At 42.8% G+C, this 21,078-nt stretch overlaps 1 protein-coding gene across 1 annotated transcript in view; it reads right to left on the bottom strand.

Moving 5' to 3' along the window:
• LOC103790893 (uncharacterized) overlaps positions 1-21,078 on the bottom strand; it is an 89,546-nt gene that overhangs the window by 15,471 nt on the left and 52,997 nt on the right. The window contains exon 4 of the mRNA XM_078333129.1: positions 20,081-20,232. Within this exon, the coding sequence (XP_078189255.1) occupies positions 20,137-20,232 (96 nt within the window). The 3' untranslated portion in view covers positions 20,081-20,136. The remainder of the gene's footprint in view (positions 1-20,080; positions 20,233-21,078) is intronic.

Below are 21,078 nucleotides of genomic sequence, written 5' to 3'. Positions count from 1 at the left end.
CTGATACCATTTCTCAGTTGCTCTTTTTCTTTGTCTGATTTTCTTTTCTTTTCTTTTTTGAGACCATCTCCCTCTGTCACTCAGGCTGGAGTGCAGTGCCACAATCATGGCTCACTGCAGCCTCAATTTCCTGGGCTCCTGCCTTAGCCTTCTAAGTAGCTGGGACTACAGGTGTGTGCCACCATGCTGGGCTAATTTTTTTTCTATTTTCTATATTGCGTAGGCTGGTCTTGAACTCCTGGGCTTTAGTGATACTCCTGCTTTGGCCTCCCAAAGTGCTGGAATTGCAAGTGTGTGAGCCGTTGAGTCTGGCCTGTTTATCTTATCATTGCTTTTCATGATGTCATACTCTTAAAAACAGAATCTACACTAATATATATGGGATGTTGAACAAAATATAAAAAAATATAACCTATGATATAGTGCCCTAAACTTTAGAAAACCAGCTTTATTAAATTAAGATGAATTCCCCACTCCCATATATTAATGTTAGTTATCAGATGCAAAATATATGTAGTCTTTGTTCACACTCAATAGGAAAAATACGAAAATGTACAATTTCATTTAAAAAATTTTTACATTTTTATTCATTTATTTTTCTGAGACAGGGTCTGGTTCTGTTGCCCAGGCTGGAGGGCAGTGGTGTGATCTTGGCTCACTGCAACTCTGCCCTGCAAGCTCAAACCATCCTCCCACCTTAGCCTCCTGAGTAGCTGGGACTACTGGTATGCACCACCATGGCCAGCTAATTTTTGTATTTTTGGTAGAGACAGGGTTTCACTTTGTTGCCCAGGCCAATCTTGAACTCCTGAGCTCAAGCAGTCCTCCTGCCTTGACCTCCCAAAGTGCTGGGATTACAGGTGTGAACCATTGTGCCTGACCAAAAATATATAATCTTTAATTTAAGAGATTATACTTATACCAGTTTCATCTGACTTTGGTGCTGTAACAAGGTGAAAGACAAACAAATTAATAGTCATTTGGTAAGTCCTGATTTAATCTTTCTCATATACTTCCTAGAAACTCTGGAAATGAATGATTCAAATGACAGAGTAATAAACACATTTGTAAGTCAGATGGTTTCTAATTAATTGCTCTTATCAAAATTTAAGTTGGCCCTAGATAGGTTGTAATCTAAATAGATCATTAAAAATTATCTTTGACAATTGAACTCTGTATGTTCTTTGGCATTTAACTTGAAAGGTTTAGGGCCAGGCGCGGTGGCTCACGCCTGTAATCCCAGCACTTTGGGAGGCCGAGGCGGGTGGATCACGAGGTCAAGAGATTGAGACCATCCTGGTCAACATGGTGAAACCCTGTCTATACTAAAAATACAAAAAATTAGCTGGGCACGGTGGTGCGTGCCTGTAATCCCAGCTACTCGGGAGGGAGAATTACCTGAACCCAGGAGTGGAGGTTGCAGTGAGCCGAGATCATGCAATTGCACTCCAGCCTGGGTAACAAGAGCGAAACTCCGTCTCAAAAAAAAAAAAAGAAAGTTTTAAAGAATTGATCAATATTGCTTAAAAAAAAAAAAAACCTTCCAATCTCGTTTATTTATTTATAAGAACAAAGTTTGTTGTTTTTTTTTTTCAGACAGAATCTCTTTCTGTCACCAGGCTGGAGTGCAGTGGCACGATCTCGGCTCACTACAACTTCTGACTTTCTGGTTCAAATGATTCTCCTGCCTCAGCCTCCCAAGTAGCTGGGATTGCAGGTGTGCGCCACCATGGCCAGCTAATTTTTGTATTTTTAGTAGGGATGGGGTTTCGCCATACTGGCCATGATGGTCTCGATCTCCTGACCTCGTGATCCACCCGCCTCGGCCTCCCGAAGTGTTGGGATTACAGGTGTGAGCCATGGCACCCGACCTAGAACAAAGTTTTTTAGTGCTATAGACATAAACAAAAGACAGGAATAGCTAAATTCTGACTGATTCTAGCCATAAGGTAATATTAACCCATGGACAAATAAACTTTTCAGCTATCTAAAGATATTCAAAATATTCAGTGGTCAACTTTGAACATTTGTGAAGGATACATAGATTTTCCAATGTCTTTTAAGGGAGGACAAGAAAAAATGTGTGGAGAGAACTAATCTAGAAAAATGAACATGGAAAACTATTTAAATCAATTATGCAACACCCTTAAAGGAGACTGGCCGTCTATTTTTAACTGTCCTGTTGGCAGACTTGAACAGACAGCTGTATCAGATGAGGCTGCCTAAGGGTGTGGAAGAACACTATGTTGGCTGAGTTATTTTTAGTTGTGAAACTCTCATTTCAAACTTTAATATTTAAAACAAAATACTTGAGTTGAACACTTCTATAGTTTGAAGTGGAAACCGTTCCCCTTAGTGCTCCAGGACACAGACCACTGGAATCTACAAGTCTACATTGGCAGCAATTCTGATCCATTTTCCTCAATGCCCTCCTTTTTTTCAGGAATCCCATGTACTTATTACCAATACTTAGGAGCTAGTGAGAGTGACAATGTGATCGATCTAGACTGCCTTGATGCTATCTGTTGATGCGTCTACACTGGTGACGCCTTGTCCTCCATTTGGAGTCTCCCCTGCATAACTGGGGTAAAATTTCCTGCCAAGGAGGCTGGAGCACCCACAGGAGGTGATTTTTAGGGATAGGCGATCATGTTTCCTTGATGATACTCTTAGTGAAAAAGGGTCTATCCAAATTGACTGTAACTCAAAATGCATTGCTCTTTTTACTTCTCCCCGCTTAACACTTTTCCAGGATTTGAATCTATTCAAATCTCTCCTGGAGAGCAAGTTCAGTTTAGATTCTGGAATTTATTACTTCATGGACTTTCTGTTGTAGTAAGCCTGGTTTCCTACAGATTAGACTTCAGGAATCAGATCTTTGAAATAACATGCAGTGACTTCTCCTCAAGTGGGCTGGATTAGGGTAGATTCCACCATACACTGCCTCATGGACTAAAAAAATCATAGTTTTCTCTCTCTTGGCTCAGCTCTGGGGCTCAGCACTGAACACTGGTTCCCTCTTTATGGTGTCGTAACAACTTTATTTCAGAAGACTCATTGACTTTCACTGTGACCAGCCTAAATATAGACAGTTCAAGCTCCCTAACTCCAAATCTCAGAGAAAAGGAGATAAGGTATTGGTTTCTTTCTTTGAAAAAGGTCTCACGTTCCCTTGAGTAAATGTTTTGTTCCCACAGATGTACTAAAACGAGTTGCTGACTTTGCTAAGATGAGAATGAATTTTTAGTTATGCATCATTGTTTTACATTTATTTGTATTATTTTGCAGAGCAAAAAATAACAAAACAAACAACTCCCACACCAACACAACACCAAAAAACCTTCCAAGGTTGTCTTCTATTTCCTCTTATTCTGGGAGCACAGTGCAGTGAAAGGAATAATGCTAACAATGATAAAACCAACTGATGGCAGGGCACTCCCTTAACTAAAACTAAGACTGGCTGGACGTGCTGGCTCAAGCCTGTAATCCCAGCCACTTTGGGAGGCTGAGGTAGGTGGATCACCTGAGGTCAGTCAGGAGTTTGAGACCAGCCTGGCCAATGTGGTGAAATTCTGGCTCTACTAAAAATGCAAAAATTAGCTGGGTGGGCACCTGTAATCCCAGGTACTCGGGAGGCTGAGGTAGGAGAATTGCTTAAACCCAGGAGACAGAGGTTGCAGTGAGTTGAGATCATGGCACTGCACTCCAGCCTGAGTGACAGAGCGAGACTGTCTCAAAAAACAAACAACAGGACAAAACAAAACTAGGACCACTCTAAAGTGCGAGTGAAAGGCATGAGTTCCACCTGTGTATTTGGCCTCCCTTTACTTACCTCCTCCCTAGACCATATCCAACTTATGGCAGATTTATTTTTGAAAAGTTTTGGCCGGGCGCGGTGGCTCAAGCCTGTGATCCCAGCACTTTGGGAGGCCGAGGCGGGTGGATCACGAGGTCAAGAGATCGAGACCTGGTCAACATGGCGAAACCCCGTCTCTACTAAAAATACAAAAAATAAGCTGGGCATGGTGGCGCGTGCCTGTAATCCCAGCTACTCAGGAGGCTGAGGCAGGAGAATTGCCTGAACCCAGGAGGCGGTGGTTGTGGTGAGCCGAGATCGTGCCATTGCACTCCAGCCTGGGTAACAAGAGCAAAACTCCGTCTCAAAAAAAAAAAAAAAAAGTTTATAGAGTTAGTTTTAAACATATGTGTTGGTAAACATGTATTTCCCAAATACACTACATCATATTTGGCAAACTTATCTTTAAATAATTCCAGTCCCTCCTTTGTCACCATTTTGTTCCCAGAGACCTCTCTTGGAACCCTCTTTCCTCTGCTCCACTCAGGCCAGATCACTCTCTAGGCTGCCCCACAGCCATCATGAGGGACTTCACCCTCATGTGTAACAGGGTGATTGCTGAGTGAGAGTTTTCCTCTTGTCCCAGAAATACAAATAAAGTACAGATGTGAGGCCCAGAGGCACTTAGTTCTCCACACTCTAAAGAGAGCCACCAACTCAGCCTCATCAGTTGGTCAGTGGCCAAGGCGAAGTCCTGGACTCACTCTTTATTGTCTTCCATGTTCCTTCCTCAGGAGCCTTAAGAACGGGGTCCTCTCCAGCTGGATATAAGGGCTCGTCCTTCCTTAGAGACTAGGGGCTTGAGGAGACTAGAGGGGTGGGATTCTTCAGAAACAAAAATTACTGGGGAGTGCAAGCAGTCCTGGGAGTCAGAGTTGCTGTGATTTAAAGTATGCATGTTCATGCGTGTGTGTGTGTGCGTGTGTGCATGCGTGCACACGCACACACACGCACACATACAGATAAAGGTGTGCTTGTTCTAAGAGATAATATCGGTAAGCCTGCAAAAATTGGGAGGGTGCATCTTATTTCTTGGATGAATTCTTGCTGAGCTGCAAAACCAGTAGGTCTGCCTTGGAGGTGGAAGTATGGTCATGAAATTTTGGGGAGAGCTTGGCTTGTGTCCCCTGGAATTTGGGCAAATATGAATATAGAGACTGTGTCTATTTCTTAGTCTAGAGATTTCTTAGAGAGTCCCTCTTAGTTAGCACAGGACTATGGGACAATCTCTTAATGTATTCAGTTGGGGAGAACCCAGTTCTTGAGGCTTCTCTGGAAGGAGCATGGAAGAAGGGTGAAGAGGAGGGGCTCAGAACTTTTCTGGCGGCCACTGAAGCAGCTGATGATATACCCAATCTGGAGGAGGTGTTGTGATCCTTGACCTCTAACAGGCCAAAAGAAGACTGCTTTCATTTGAGTTGGTTCTAATGACAAGTTGCTGGTAAGACTGTTCTAAGAAATATATTCTAAGAAATCTATTCTAGGCCGGTCACGGTGGCTCATACCTGTCATCCCAGCACTTTGGGAGGCTGAGGCAGGCAGGTCACCTGAGATCAGGAGCTCAAGACCAGCCTGGCCAACATGGTGAAACCCTGTCTCTACTAAAAATACAAAAATTAGCTGGGCATGGTGGCGTGTGCCTGTAATCCAGCAGGAGAATTGCTGGAACCTGGGAGGTGGAGGTTGCAGTGAGTCGGGATCGCGCCATTGCACTCTAGTCTGGGCCGAAAACAGTGAGACTCCATCTCAAAAAAAAAAAAAAAAAAAAAAAAAAGAGAGATCTGTTCTATTTTTACTTGGAGACCATTCATTGTAGTGGAAACTTGGTGGGCCAATTTTAATCTGGGGATTAATATACTTTGGTATTGAGAAATTTTCTTGTTAATCTGGGGATTAATATACTTTGGTATTGGGAAATTTTCTTGTATTATTATTTTGAGACTATCCTTCATCTACATTTTCTCTCTCTCTCACCCAGCTCCTACTAATCAAATATTTCATTCTCCATTTAAGTCCTCTAAATCTCATTGCTTTTATCATACATTCTATCTGCTTGTTTATCATTTTGTTCTGTTCATTTGAAAGTTTTTTTTCTTTCTTTCAACTTTATCTTTCAGTTTTTATTTAAATGTTTTCTTTTGACTCATATTTTTAATTTCAAGAATTAAAAAAAATCCTTGCTTATTCCTTATTCATATTAACCTATTTTTTTTAGTGAGTATTTTCTCCTAGTTCTTTGATTAAAAAAGAAAACACATTTCTTTCTGTTTTCTGTAATATTTCTGTGTTGTTTACTTTTGTCTTCTCATAAGACATTAATACACATAGGCAGACCTTGGGAATTATGACCTGTAGATCATACCACCAGAGTTCAGATAAAAGCTGTTGAACTCTTGTAGGCCTCCATTTCTTCCTCTATAAAATGGGTATGATAAAATTACCTCTCACATAGACTTTTGAAAGGAGATCAGGGAGGAGTGAACCAGCAAATGGAACTGGGCCAGTATGGACTACTAAGGCAAGAGCATAACCAATTCCTCTCCACTGTGGCTGGAGAAGAGTAGGAGAGAAAGTAAGAGACAAAACAAGGGTCTGATTTTATAGAGCTTTGTAGACAATTGGAAGGACTTTGGCTTTTACTAGTAGTGAAAGAGGGCACCACTGGGGCCTTTTGAACAGTGCAGTGACCTGATCTGATTTGCATTTTCACACTGTCATGGTGGCTACTTTGTTGACAGAAGCCCATAGGAGGAAATTATATGAGCAGTGAGACTAGTTGGGGCCTGCTGCAGGAATCCAGGTGAGATCATGGTGCATTTGACTGGGATGGTAATGGCAGAGGTCGTGAAAAGGGGTCAAGTTCTGGTTATATTTCAAAGGTGGAGCCAACTGGACTTCTTAATGGTTTGAAAGTGAGAAAAACGGAGGAGTCAAGCATGACTCCAGATTTTTAGCCCAAGAAATTGGATGTTTGGGATTGCCATTAAATGAGATGAGGAATATTACAGATGGAGCAGGTTTGGAGAAGGACTGAAAGCCTGACAGGTGAGGAAGAACCTGACAGGTTTCTATTAAGGCTGCTAGTAAGACAATTCTTTAAAGGATATTTTCTGTAAATTAGAAAAGAGAAATGATGTGGCACCTGAAGGAGGAGAATGGGGTTAGGACCATCTTTGCTTTTAACATGGGAGAAATAACAGCACATCTATTTACCGATGAGAGTGACATCAGTAGAGTGGGAAAACGTATGATATAGGAGAGGAAAGGGGAATTTATCAGTCTAGGTCCTGGTGAGAAGCAGATGATGTATGCAAATTGGGTAATTTAAGGAGAGTTTTTGTTTTTGTTTTTGTTTTAGACAGGGTTTGGCTCTGTCATCCAGGCCAGAGTGCACAGATGTGATCTCAGCTCACTGTAGCCTCAACTTCCCAGGCTCAGATGATTCTCCCACTTCAGCCTTCTGAGCAGCTGGGATTACAGGTACACACCACCATGCCCAGTTAATTTTTGTATTTTTTAGTAGAGACAGGGTTTCACCATGTTGCCTAGGCTAGTTTCGAACTCCTGAGCTCAAGCTATCCACCTGGCTCGGCCTCCCAAAATGCTGGGATTACTGACGTGAGCCACCACGCCTAGCCATTGAGGAGAGTTTTGAGGAGAGTTTTAAAAGGGACTATTTATAGGGGAAAAAGGAGAAAAAAAGAGAGGGACTATTTATTATACAAAATTGTGGTCATAGTGTAAGGAAATGGTTATGAAGTGCCCTAGGGCAAGTTTGGCATCAATACCACCTTTCAGTATGAAGGGACAAGGGAAAGGGAAAGGGTTCCAGAACTGGAATGAGAGAGCTGTGTGGAGATGCGTGCTTGTGCCATTTGGTAGATGAACGCAGCCAGTCCACAGGGATGGACCTGCAAAAATAAATGCTCCAACTTCACTTTGCTTCTTCCCACACATCCCCAGCCATTTCCTGGGATCCCCAGTCCTTCTCATTGACCAAAACCATCTGGAAGCCAGGGACCAGGGGAGCATGTTGATTCAGGCACACAGTAGGGTAGAAAATGGATCTAGAGGGGCAGATAGAAGAAACCCACACGGGGAATTGCTGGGGTGATGCCCTTGAGTAGGTGGAGTAAAGGAATTTGGTGTACAAGTAGAGGGATTAGCCTTAGATAGGACATCTACAGTTCATGCTGAGGACAGGAGGGAAGGGAGAATGCTGGTGCAATTCTGGGGAGAAAGGGTGCAAATGCTGCTGATTTGGGCGATAAGGTTTTTCTCTGCGGATTCCTTTGAGTTTCTCAGTGAGGTAAAAAGCAAGGTCATCAGCTTTTAAGAATGAGATATTTGTATGTGTACATAATATTAAAGAAGCTGGGAGTCCATTTATGATTGTGGGCTGTTTACCAGTTGGGGACTGCCTATACTTTTGTACTTCTGCCATTTATCTTTACTGCTGTGTCCTCAGAAACATGACTCTTTCATCTAGTCAGAACCATCTCCTCACAACTCCAGTACCTTCCAAGTTAATGTTTTTACACCCTTTTGTCTAAAATAAACTACCTATCCCTTTGTCTATCTATTTGCAATGTCCAATTCAAGGCATACGTCCTTCATGATGCAGCCTTTATTAACTTCTCCATCTCACGCTATCCTTTCCCTTCTATGTACTTTAACTTGTAGTGAGTGCCACAAATTTCCAGCTTTGTTTTCTAATTGTTTCCTGTTATTCTCGGTCTCTGAACTTGATTTTAAGATCATCTAGCAGAAACCATTTTTTTCTTTTGGTTATCCTCTCACTATGATGAGTGACAGACTTGTAGTAATTGCTCACTGTCATTATTCAATAGTTTTTTCACCCAATGTCCACGTGGAGCCCATGACAATTCTGCAGTCACTATGATGGGAGTGATTTTATTGGTTTTGTTTTTAAGCTACATAATACAAAAGACATGGTAACTATCAGTTGAAAGAGGAAAAATGTCCTCTCCAATGACTATTTTTGATTTCGTTAAATAGGAAGTTATAGCTAAATATGAACCAGATGCATTTACTCAACATGTTACAATTATTGTAGGAAAACAATCTGAGTTTCTCATAGTTTGGAGATTTTCAATCCTGGTTGTATTGGTTATGCGCCTGGACAAAACATGAAGGTATTAGGAATGGTTCATCTAGGAGACAACCACAACAAGCTCAGGAGACTTTTCTTCTACTTGCTGACTCCAATATAGCTGGTCACCAAGTTCTGCTGAGTCTAGGTCTGAAATGACTCTCATCTCCCTGGGCATCTTAAGTGTGACTTATCTGAAGCCACATCTTGATATGCCCCTTAACATGCTCCCCTTCCTCTCAATCCTGCTTATCTCAGTCCATTAGGCTGCCACAATAAAATACCAAAAACGGGGCAGCTTATAAACAACAGAAATTTATTTCTTATGGTTCTGGAGGCCAGGAAGTCAAGATCAAGGTCCCAGCAGATTCTGTGTCTGATGAGGGCCCATTTCCTGGTTCATAAATGGCACCTTCTTTCTTTGTCCTCACACGGCAGAAAGGACAAGGCAGCCTGTTTTATAAGGACACTGATTCCATTTGGCAAGTGGCACAAATGATATTAATCTCTCATTCTTAAGGACCTAATCACCCCCCAAAAGCCTCACCTCCTAATACTATCACATTGCGATAGTACTAGGTTTCAAAATACGAATTGGCAGGTGGTGAGGGCATACAAATATTCAGATCATAGCAATTCTGAACCTTGAAATATTCTTGATTATTCCATCTCCCATTTTCAATTCAATTCATCCAATTCTGTCAGCTCTTCCTACAAATGTATTGTAATTCAGACCTCTTCACTTGTCCAGTTCTCCAAATAAGCATGAATCATAGATATCACATGCATCTTATGTAAGATTTAGAATATGTTGGAATACACTCAGTTCTCTCACTGAGTCACCCATGGCACCCTTTTGCAACATTCTTCCTTTCTAATAAACTTTCCTTTTTCAAACCTAAAAAAAAAATGTCTTTTTTTTGTGACCTCTTAAAACCATGAATTGTGCTCAGAAACCTCCACTCGTTTTCATCACACCTAGGGTAAAATCCAGAGCCCTTGGTGTGGCTTACAAAGCTGTATACAATCTATTGCTACTTCTCCCCGTGACCTCATCACCCACCACTCTTTCCTTTTCTTTTTTAAATTGTTATTCCTTATTTTTAGATTTTTATCTGTGAGTCTAGCAAAGGATCCCATTCTCATTGTACTCCAAGCATGCTGGCCATCTTGCTATTCCTTGAATATAACAAGCATGCTCTTGCTGTTTTCTCATTCTGGAATCATCTTTTCCCTATATTTCTACATCGCTCACCTTTTCAATGGATTCAGAGCTTTGCTCGAATTAACCCCTCGGGTGATTCCATATTATTGTGATTTGTGTGGGTGTATAGTTGGCAAAGGATAATGCTAAAAATTTACCAACAGAAGTGGTGACTCACCTCTGTAATCCCAGCACTTCAGGGAACTGAGGTGGGCAGATTGCCTGAGCTCAGGAGTTGGAGACCAACCTGGGCAACATGGTGGAACCCAGTCTCTACAAAAGGTACAAAAATTAGCTGGGTGTGATGATGCATGCCTGTATTTCGAGCTACTTGGGAGCCTGGGGTGGGAGGATTACATTGTGGTCCTGAGGAAGGAGACCCAGGCATCTGCAATTCCCTCTCCTTCTGTCATCCACTGTGTATATCAGTAGAAGAGAGAGCAGGCCAGCTGGCTCCGCCTGAATCTCCTTCCTGAAAATAACACGCTTGATCTTGGGGAAACTATCTGGAAGACACTGTTTTTACTTAAAACAAAATCAAACCAGAAACCCTTTCATATGTGATTCCTGAAGCTGTAAACTGAGACCCCTTTCATATGTGATTTCTAAAGCTATAAACCTAAGATTCTTCCACTTGTAACATCTAAAGTATAAGCCTATATAAAGGCAGAATCGTCTTTTATTAGAGGAACCGAATTTGGACAAATCATTGCCTCAGCTCCCAGCTGTAATAAACCCTTTCCTCCTGTATTTGGTGTTTGGGAGATCTGTTTCCCACAGATTTTCCTGCTACAGTCCCAGCTACTTGTGGGGTTGAGCTGGGAAAACCACTTGAGCTTGGGAGATAGAGGCTACAGTGAGCTGTATTTATGCCACTGCACTCCATCCTGTATGACACAGTGAGACCCTATCTCATAAAAACAAAAAAGAAAAAGAAAGAAATTTACCAACCCTCCAAGACTAGCCAACTATTGGACCACTGTCAGTTGTATAAAACAAACACAGCCATTTTGGATTTGATGAGGCACTTTCAAACTCTTTGGCCCATCCATTAGCAAAAGGGAATGTTATTTTACCTAGAAAAAGAACCTAGCTGGGCACAGTTGTGATATAGCTGGCCTAGAGTTAGAACCTGAACAATGCCATTTTATAAAAGACAAAACTGTTTCATTCTCCTCACAATGACTGCTAACCTTGGCTTCTGTAAAACTGCTAGTTTACTTTGCAGAATGCAAAGAGGTAAAACTGCTTACCTTCTCTTATCTGTAACTGCCAGAACTGCTGGCCTTTGTTTACTAGTAATAACCAGAATAAGCACCCCCAGATAATTCCATCCTGGCGCCAAGTAACTAAAAATCTGTGGATCTCACCCCTACCCAGACGATGTGTAAACAAATGCTAATCTTAGCATTTGTGAACCCCTTAAGTGACAATCAGAATGTCAAATAGTCCCCTGGCCCTTGGAATGTCTGGAGCCCCTTACCTTCATCTTCGCCCAGGAATCCACTGGAATGTCCAGAACCCCCTCACCCTCATCTCTGCCCAGAAGGTGATTTGAATCCACTAGCCCTTGGAATGTCTGAAGCCCCTCACCCCATCCCCTCCCCTCACCCCCAAGGTGATTTTTACAGGTATAAAAGGTCTTGTCACCCACTTTTATGGGGCCACAGGTTGGAGAGACGTGAGTCCTCTGTGGTCACCAGCAATAAACCCTGCAATTTGGCATACTTTTGTCTTGGTGTTGACTTTCTATGCTCAGTCTGGTATAACATTTGGAGGTTCCACCGAGACCTTCTATTTTTCACCACCAGACAAAAGGCATCTCAGAGTCTCACCTGGGTGGCCACTCCCACCTTGGAAGCCTCTAGGGGAGGCGCCCCCTGAGCTGTCTCAGGGCCCCGGAGTGCCACTGTGGAAGAGCGCCCACCCGGCCAAAATTCCTCAGGGTCCTAAAAGCCTCCGGGGGTAAGTTTGGTTTGGAATCTGGGAACTAGTTCAAAGGAAGGGCCTGAGTTGGGGGACTGACGAGTCATTGCAACTCTGACCTGGCAAGCCTCACAGAGACGCTGCTTGAGGCTTCTGGTGGCTGGCATAGTGGGTGCCAGCCTTTTGGTGGCTGTCATAGTGGGTGGCAGCCTTCTGGTGGCTGTTGCAATGGGTAACAACAGAAATATCAACAAAAAAGAAGAAATAACAAATATCAACAAGAAATATCAAAAAAAAGGAAATATTAAAGTCACTCTGTTGGCTTCCCCTCCCCTTTGGACTTTCTTGTCCAAGGTCACATTCCTGATTTCATGTCCTTTGGGTGGTTTTAGCCCCATCCGTTGGGATGAAGAACATTCCGCAGCTGGAAGATGATGCACTCGAAGGCTCAGCAGACACCACCCAAGGGCGTCAAGTCACTGGCAACATTCATGTGTCCAGTGTTCCGAAACCAAAGAACATTAAAAGAATACTCCCGTTCATGCTGGGTGCGGTGGCTCACGCCTGTAATCCCAGCACTTTGGGAGGCCGAGGTGGGCAGATCACGAGGTCAAGGGATCAAGACCATCCTGGCCAACATGGTAAAACCCTGTCTCTACTAGAAAAAACAAAAATTGGCCGGGCGTGGTGGCTCAAGCCTGTAATCCCAGCACTTTGGGAGGCCGAGGCGGGTGGATCACGAGAGATCGACATCATCCTGGTCAACATGGTAAAACCCCGTCTCTACTAAAAATACAAAAAATTAGCTGGGCATGGTGGCGTGTGCCTGTAATCCCAGCTACTCAGGAGGCTGAGGCAGGAGAATTGCCTGAACCCAGGAGGCAGAGGTTGCAGTGAGCCAAGATCGTGCCATTGCACTCCAGCCTGGGTAACAAGAGCGAAACTCCGTCTCAAAAAAAAAAAAAAAAAATTATCCAGGCATTGTGGCATGCACCTGTAGTCCCAGCTAGTTGGGAGACAGAAGAATCACTTAGAACCCAGAGGTTGCAGTGAGCCAAGATCATGCCACTGTCTTCCAGCTTGGGCGACAGAGTGAGACTCTGACTCAAAAAAAAAAAGATAAAAAGAAAACTCCCTTTCAGCAACTGGATCCGTTGGACTTCAGGGTGCAGAGGTAATCACATCTATGGCTTTTAGCTGCACTCACTTCTTATTTCTCTCTGTCTATGGTAACAACTCATTCTTCCACTGCTTTTTCTCTTCCATTTGTTCTCCCCAGGGGCTGCTGTAAAATCTGTCTGGTCTAACCCCAATGTCCCATGGGCTCCCACCCTGCCAGGCCCTTTCTGTCCCCATCTCATTGCTCTCTGTACTCTGCTCTATTCCTTCTTCTGCTGTCTTGACGGTCCCTCTCATGACCACGGGAGAGCCAGGCCTCCCTGTCCACATCCAAGTACACAGTTTAAGTTGTGGAACACAGGGTTCCTTGCCTGGAATTCCACACTCTCTTCAGAAATTTACCTTTCCTCCCTGTATCCCCAACTCCATTGTTGCTTTCTGCAGGGAGCATGGCTTTAATACATCATTTACACATAGGTTTTTCTCTTGAGTTGGCTTTGGAGGAACCCAGCTAAGTCCACCCTTACTCATCTCTTGTTCCTCTGAATGAGAAGTGTTAAAGCTGAGCACAGAGAGCCCCACTTAGAAAATTGAACTTGAATCTGGGTCACAAGTGGGAGTTCCCTGCCGGACTGGAGCCAGGTTTGCCTTCAGCCCCAGATGTGCAGGCTTGTGACAATGTAGATGGAATTGCCAGGGACTCAGTATTCTCACCTCAAGGACTCATTTGTGCTGACATTAACTGAATGACATTTATGACATTCAAAAGTACATGCAGAGGACAGGACTTCAAATCTGCATACATCATGAGATATATCATTCTAACCTCTCTCCATTTTATTCTCATTTCCATTTCTACATGTCCAGTTAAGGGTCTCCAATGCAACTCAGATGAATCTTGAGGCCAGGGTATATGAGAGAGCGTTTTCTGAATTAACTCTGAGAAATCGATTCCGGAACCTGCTTTATGCATACACAAGATGACAGACAAGCATCTGTCTACAGGACAGTCTTTGCTTTGGTTCAGCCCAATTGATAAGAGATTTCAGTAAAGTTGTCAGAGAGAAGACTGAAATCCATGGAACCACAGGGAACAAAGCCGATCATGAGATAAATGGGGAAAGGAAAGAAAATGATGGGAAATTGGGTTGTTCCATTTTGTATCTCTAAATACCGCTGCCATGTAGTAAACACCTGGTGAGATTTCAGTTAAGATGCATGCCTTGAACTCACACCTTGAGATTCTCACTGACATGATCTGGGGTGTCGTTTGGGTGTCTGTAGTTTTAAAATGCTCCCACATGATTCTGATATGTGCCTTAAGATGAGGAAGACAAATGGTCTTCTATGACCTCAGGTTGCCAACATGGAAGTGTTCCATATGTGTGGCTACTCCAAAGAAAAGGCTGAGCATCCATCAGCATTTGATGGGATCTGTATTCCCCTCTCAATAGTACTGTTTATATAGAACAGAAAAAAAATCAGACAGGAAACCAACAAAATTAAGAGATTAGACCTTTGGCCTCTGCTTGAAGTGTACTTGCTCAGTTTTCAATACAAGGCAAAGTGAGGAACAGTCATTACTTTGACGCCTAATGTAGGGAAATAATACCTCCCGTATTACATGTAGTGGAATTTAGTATTTTCTTTGGTGTTTACAGTAAATCTTGCAGGTGACGTTTAACCACACAGATTTTATAGCCCACTTATTGGCTCAGCACTGCAGTGTGAACATTTTACTGTCAGTCTATTGTTCTTTCTCAAAGCCCCCAAAGAGAACTTATTAGTCTCACGCTCCTGAAGAGAACAAATAACACATCAAGACTGAAATTCTGCAGGAGATTGCCTGTGAATGCTTGCTTATGCCACTCTTAAAGCTGATGTTAAATATTAAAAAGAAACCTGTCAGCCTGGTGCGGTGGCTCACAACTGTAATCTCAGCACTTTGGGGGGCCGAGGTGGGCGGCTCATGAGGTCAAGAGATTGAGATCATCCTGGCAAACATGGTGAAACCCCTTCCCTACTAAAAATACAAAAATTAGCTGGGCCTGGTGGCACGCACCTCTGGTCCCAGCTACTCAGGAGGCTGAGGTGGAAGAATTGCTAGAACCCAGGAGGTGGAGGTTGCAGTGAGCCAAGATTGTGCCACTGCACTCCAACCTGGTGACAGAGCAAGAGTTCATCTGAAAAAAAAAAAAAAAAAAAAAAAGAAAGAAACCTTTCCCAAAATGTACTTGGGGAAAACAAAAACTGGGATGAGAGAATGTAGTATAACAAAAACTATTCCGTTTCACCTCGTACTTAAGAGTTTTGTTCATCTAGATAGTGAAAATATTCCTAGAAATGCCTTAACGTGTAACCAGGTGTGGAATCAACTTCTGGGCATTAGGGAAAATAAGTAAGTCCATAGTTACACTCCCCACTTTCTGCTAATTTCATTTCGAGTGTATTTTTTCTTTCAAATTTTCTTTCTTTCCTGATCCCCTTTGAAAGAATACTTATAGTTATGTTTGTTTTTTCTTCTTTTTAATTTTTTAACCAACCAAATAAACACCACAGACATCATAGTTCTTTGTAAAACTGTATTCCTGTCCTAGCCAGGGTAACCCAACAGCCTCTCATGGCTGCCAAGACCTCCAGATTGGACCCTTTCCTCTCACTTCCTCCAATCTCTATTGAAAGGGCCTTAGTGCCTGGTTCTAGTTCCGGGTTGTCAATAGCAAGTCATGTGGCCTTAGTTCAATCTTAGCCCTGTGGCATCACTACTATTCTGTTTTAAAAGGTGGAAGAGGATGTGGATGTTGTCTGAGGTTCCTGCTGCTTTTTATATCCAGAGTGTTGCCCATGGCGTTTCTGCTCCTCCCCAGAAGACTGGGGCATGGAGTTGTAAGGGGGTGGGTTTCTCTGCTGAGGGTCCTCCTTCTGCAGTCCTCTGTGTCTGAGCATGCATGACTGATGCTGAGCACATCCTCACTGGGAGGAAAAGCCATCACTCCGCTCCAGACAGAGGGGATCAGGAGTAAATGAGCTGATGTTCCTGGCTGCTGGTTGGGCATAGTTGGGGTTCCTATATCCTGCACCCCAGGCTGACAAGATGTTCATGGGAATTCAGGGGTATTTTCTTCTCACTTGTGGATGGTGCTTCCCCCTTCACAGTCCAATGCTCACCCTCAGCTCAAGCTGCCAGCAGGAGGTCTGTCTGCCACTGGGATATAATCACCTAGCAGTCCGTCCAGACTCAGCCTTCAGGAGGACCTGACAAAAATGCTCATTTGATTATTTTTTTCTCTCTCCTTTACAGGCACCAAATAGTGTCAGAAGGATGCAAAGAATGAAAGGATGTCAGGAAAAAAAAGGGGTTGCAAGCTTTTCCACTTGATGAAAAAACACTAAAATGGCAAAGCAAGTTCAAGTCCAAATACAAGTCACTGCAGGAATCCTTCACTGAGGATTCAACTTTAGACCACAGAATGCTCTTGTTGATTTCAGCTCACTAGGCTCCTTTTATTCATCCCCCTCCAATTGTGATCAGTACCAAGGGAGTCCAATTCCCAGATGGACAAACAGCATTGACAAGACTTAACCCTGCTCCTGCCAATTTCTATCCTGTAGAGAACAGGAGTCCAGAGCTGCCGCAGAGGACAGCATGTCACCCAGGACTCTGTCAGGGCAGAGTATCAACAATGTTATCTTCTTGCTGAAAACTTTGTCTGTAGAGGACAGATCAGCTGTCTGGCTCAAAGGTCTACATTCTGAAGTTGACTGAAAGGGTCCTCATGATTAAATTTATCTTAAACATTTTGCCAGGAGCACTGCAGAGTCAATGTTATGAGCTTCCTTCCTCAGTCCATCTGCGGGCAGAAAAGGCCCAGTGTGTCCATCCCCATTATGGTGATACTAGCTAGAATGGTCACTTGGTTAAGGAGGAGTCTAGGAGCTCTGTCCCTTGTAAAGACACCTTATTTGTAATTAATTTGAAAAATGGTTTGAAAAACTGTAAACATCTGGATTCTAACCATCTTCCTCTGACCATTTTATCATCAATTAATCACCCGTCTGTGTTAGTTATTATGTTTATATTTGTACATTGGGAATATTCTATCTCAAAATTTTACCATGTACTTGTTTTTACTGGCATTCTTCACAAAAAAGAATATTCCCCACCCAAATTTTAACTTTCATCCAAAATTAATTTTAATTTGTTTTGCTGGCATTCTGTTGTGGAAAAGAATATTCTCTGCCCCAGTTTTAACTTTCACCCCAAATTAATTTTAGTCTATTAGTTATAATGTTTAAACTTTAAATTTGTTTAATTAAAATTTTTTTCCCCATTACTCCGGACTAGCAGATTTTTTACACATAATGTTCTAAGTTTTTATTTTTATGATTGGTTTGCCAGATAATCCTATAGATTAATAAAAACATTCTTATTTTTCTGTTTATATTCTAAACTCTTCCATATTTTAGTCTATATTTATTATATGAGGTAGATTGTGTTTTCTGCATTTCTTTGTTGGTGTTACTTGTATTCTTTGTGTGTGTGTGTGTGTGTGCGTGTGTCTGTGTACGTGCGTGCATGTGTGCCATTTTTTGTTATTTAAGAAGAGTTGTATAGCTCTTGTTTAACATTGCACTAAGGTTTTGACATCACTAATCCCCTTTTAACTTGAGACACTTCCACTATTTGGTTTATACATTTTAAATTATATCTTTGAACTTCAGATTTTTACCACTATAACAATCAAAGCATTATTTTCCTCTTCTCTATCCTCTTTACCTGCCATTTCTTATTTGTCAGTTCAGCCCAAACATAAAGTGACAGCCTGTGTCCCACCTGTTCCCACCTTGGTTTTTGGTATAGATCTACAATTAAATATGTTGACCCACATGTGCTATTCAAACCTGTGTCCTATGTATCCCTTGTTGAGTGGAATTTATCCATAACAGAGTCCTCCTGAGGGAATAAGGTCTTGCTGACTTTTGCTTAGGGAACTTTTCCCAGTCTTCATCCATGGGTCACATCACCGGATATACAGTACTTGCTAAAAAGCATTTTTCTTATCATTTTAGGATGTACTGTTTGGCGTTGGGAGACAGCACGTTTCCTCTCTCTGGGATTCTACTTTGTTCTACCAGGACATTTAATTTCTGCCAGTTACTTCATTCATTCTCGTCACTACAAGTCTCCAGAGGATGCTTCCTTTGTCCAAGCCTCCCGGTCTCCCAGCAATCCTGCCCTTGGAAGATTGTTCCCTCTGGTCCTCTGTACTGTGAAGCCCCTGCCCATCCATTCCCCAGTAGCTGGGTTCTGATCCACCAGGTCTCAGGCATGTTCTGTGTTTCTCCACACTGGCTGTCTGAGGATGGTTTTTCTGGGTGTTCTGTCGTGAACAGGCCCTCCGTGCTGTGCTGGTTTCTATTTGCATAGTGTTTCCTGCTCCCTCTGCTGTTGTGTGGCTCCCAGATCCAGCTAAATAAAATCACCTGAGGGCCACAGTGTTCCCTAGCCCTGGTTGGGGGCAGGATTATGGGTGGCATTTTTGACTGTGTTAATCCCTAGGGCTTTGAAGTGTATGTGGAAAAATTCAGCTTTTATCTCTCATACTTCTTCAAATGCAGAACTTCAGTAGTGTAAAAAAGGAGACAGAATCATACAGTAGAACATCCCCATGTTCACTGGCCAGCTTCAGCAATAGTCATTGAATAGCTGAACTTTTTAAAATACAGTCCTTCCTACTTACTTACGAAATGTGTGTGTGCGTATATATGTACACAGCATGTGTGTGTGTATATATGTACACAGCATGTGTGTGTGTGTGTGTGTGTGTGTGTGTGTGTGTATATGTTTGGACATATGATTATGGAGGCTGCAATTCCCAAGATGGGAAGCTGGACACTCAGGAAAGCATTTTCTTCTCATTGACCTTTTCCTTCTCCTCTGGCCTTTGGCTGATTGGATGAGGCCCGGCCACCACAGAGAGGGCATCTGCTTCACTTAGTTTGTCTAGTTTAGTGTTAATCTCGTCCAGAAACAGCTTCCAGCACACACCCAGAAAAATGCTGCAACAAATGTCCTGGCACACCGGGGCTCCGTAAACGTTATACACAAAATTACCCAGTATACAGGACCTTTGACCTATGTGGGGTTTTCATATTCTTCTCCCAATTTGTAGCTTTTTAGTCTATTAACAGTGTCTTGTGCTGAGGAAGAATGTTTAATTTGTATCAAGTTGAACAAAAAAACCAAAAAGATAGTAAATATATGCAAAGATCAATAGCTAATGCATATAAAAGTACCACAGGAGGGCCAGGCGCGGTGGCTCACACCTATAATCCCAGCACTTTGGGAGGCCGAGGTGGGTGGACCACGAGGCCTAGAGATCGAGACCATCCTGGTCAACATGGTGAAACCCCACAATAATTAGCTGGACATGGTGGCAGGAGCCTGTAGTTCATCCCAGTTACTAGGGAGGCTGAGGTTGCAGTGAGCCGAGATCTCGCCATTGCACTCCAGCCAGGCTAAGGAGAGGAAAACTCCATCTCAAAAAAAATAAATAAATAACTCATTTCAGCTGGATGAAATAAAGGCATCACTTCTATTTTGAGTGTTTTCTTCTGCATGTGGGCAAAGGAGAGTCTTGCAACTTTGTTGCTAATAGATTCTCTGATTATTTTGCAGTTGCCTAATGGCGTCTACAAAACAGCTCATGGGGTTCAAGCAGGATTTTACCACATCTGATTTAACCTAGAGGGATTGACAATAAGGTTAGGAGAGAGGCTAGCTAAGAGGAAACCTATCAGAAGCTTATCTTAACTGAGATCATGTAAAACTCAGAGTGCCTAACTGGGCTTGATCACCGACCTTTTAGTTAGCAGACAGAAGAACTCAAGGTCACGCAGCAGAAACACACATTCTCTTCAGCCTTCACATTGCAGCACTCTGGGCTCCTCTGCCTCGTGCAACTGCACCAGCTCCAGGAAACATTCAGCCTGTCTGCAGCTACCATTAGGCGTCTGCAAAACAATCAGAGAATCCATTAGCAACAAAGTTGCAAGACTCTCCTTTGCCCACATGCAGAAGAAAAGACTCAAAATAGAAGTGAGGCCTTTATTTCATCCAGCTGAAATGAGGTTTTTTTTTTGTTTTTTTTTTTGAGATGGAGTTTCGCTCATGTTACCCAGGCTGGAGTGCAATGGTGCAATCACAGCTCACCGCAACCTCTGCCTCCTGGGTTCAGGCAATACTTCTGAAGGAGGCTGAGTAGCTGGGATTACAGGCACGCACCACCATGCTGAGCTAATTTTTTCTATTTTTAGTAGAGACGGGGTTTCACCATGTTGACCAGGATGGTCTGATCTCTTGACCTTGTGATCCACCCGCCTCGGCCTCCCAAAGTGCTGGGATTACAGGCGTGAGCCACCGCGCCTGGCCCTTCTGTGGCACTTTTATATGCATTAGCTATTGTTCTTTGCATATATTTACTATCTCTTTGGTTTTTTGTAAAATTGGGGTAATCATGTGTGTGGTAGGTCTAGAAAGTGGTTGGAAGTCAGAGGTCACCTAGGGGCCACATAATGTAATGGTCAAGTGAGTGGGTTCTGGTTGTTACTCTAGAGTTGGACAGGACTGGTTGGAAAAATATTCTTCCTCTTTTCAACTGTGTGACTGGAGCAAGTTCTGAAACTTCTTAACTTTATAACTTCAGGAATGAAGTGGAAATAATAACAGGGTGGTGGTGAGAATTGAATGAAATCATGCCTATGGAGAGCACTGACTTTCCCAGGCACATTGTAAGTGTTTGGTGAGCATTAACTAGTCAGTTCATGGGAGTGGGTTGGCATTATTGCCAGAACCAGGAT

Source organism: Callithrix jacchus, chromosome 7 (assembly GCF_049354715.1).
Source record: "Callithrix jacchus isolate 240 chromosome 7, calJac240_pri, whole genome shotgun sequence".
Lineage (NCBI taxonomy): Eukaryota > Metazoa > Chordata > Mammalia > Primates > Cebidae > Callithrix > Callithrix jacchus.
This window is presented reverse-complemented; position numbering and strand designations above follow the sequence as displayed.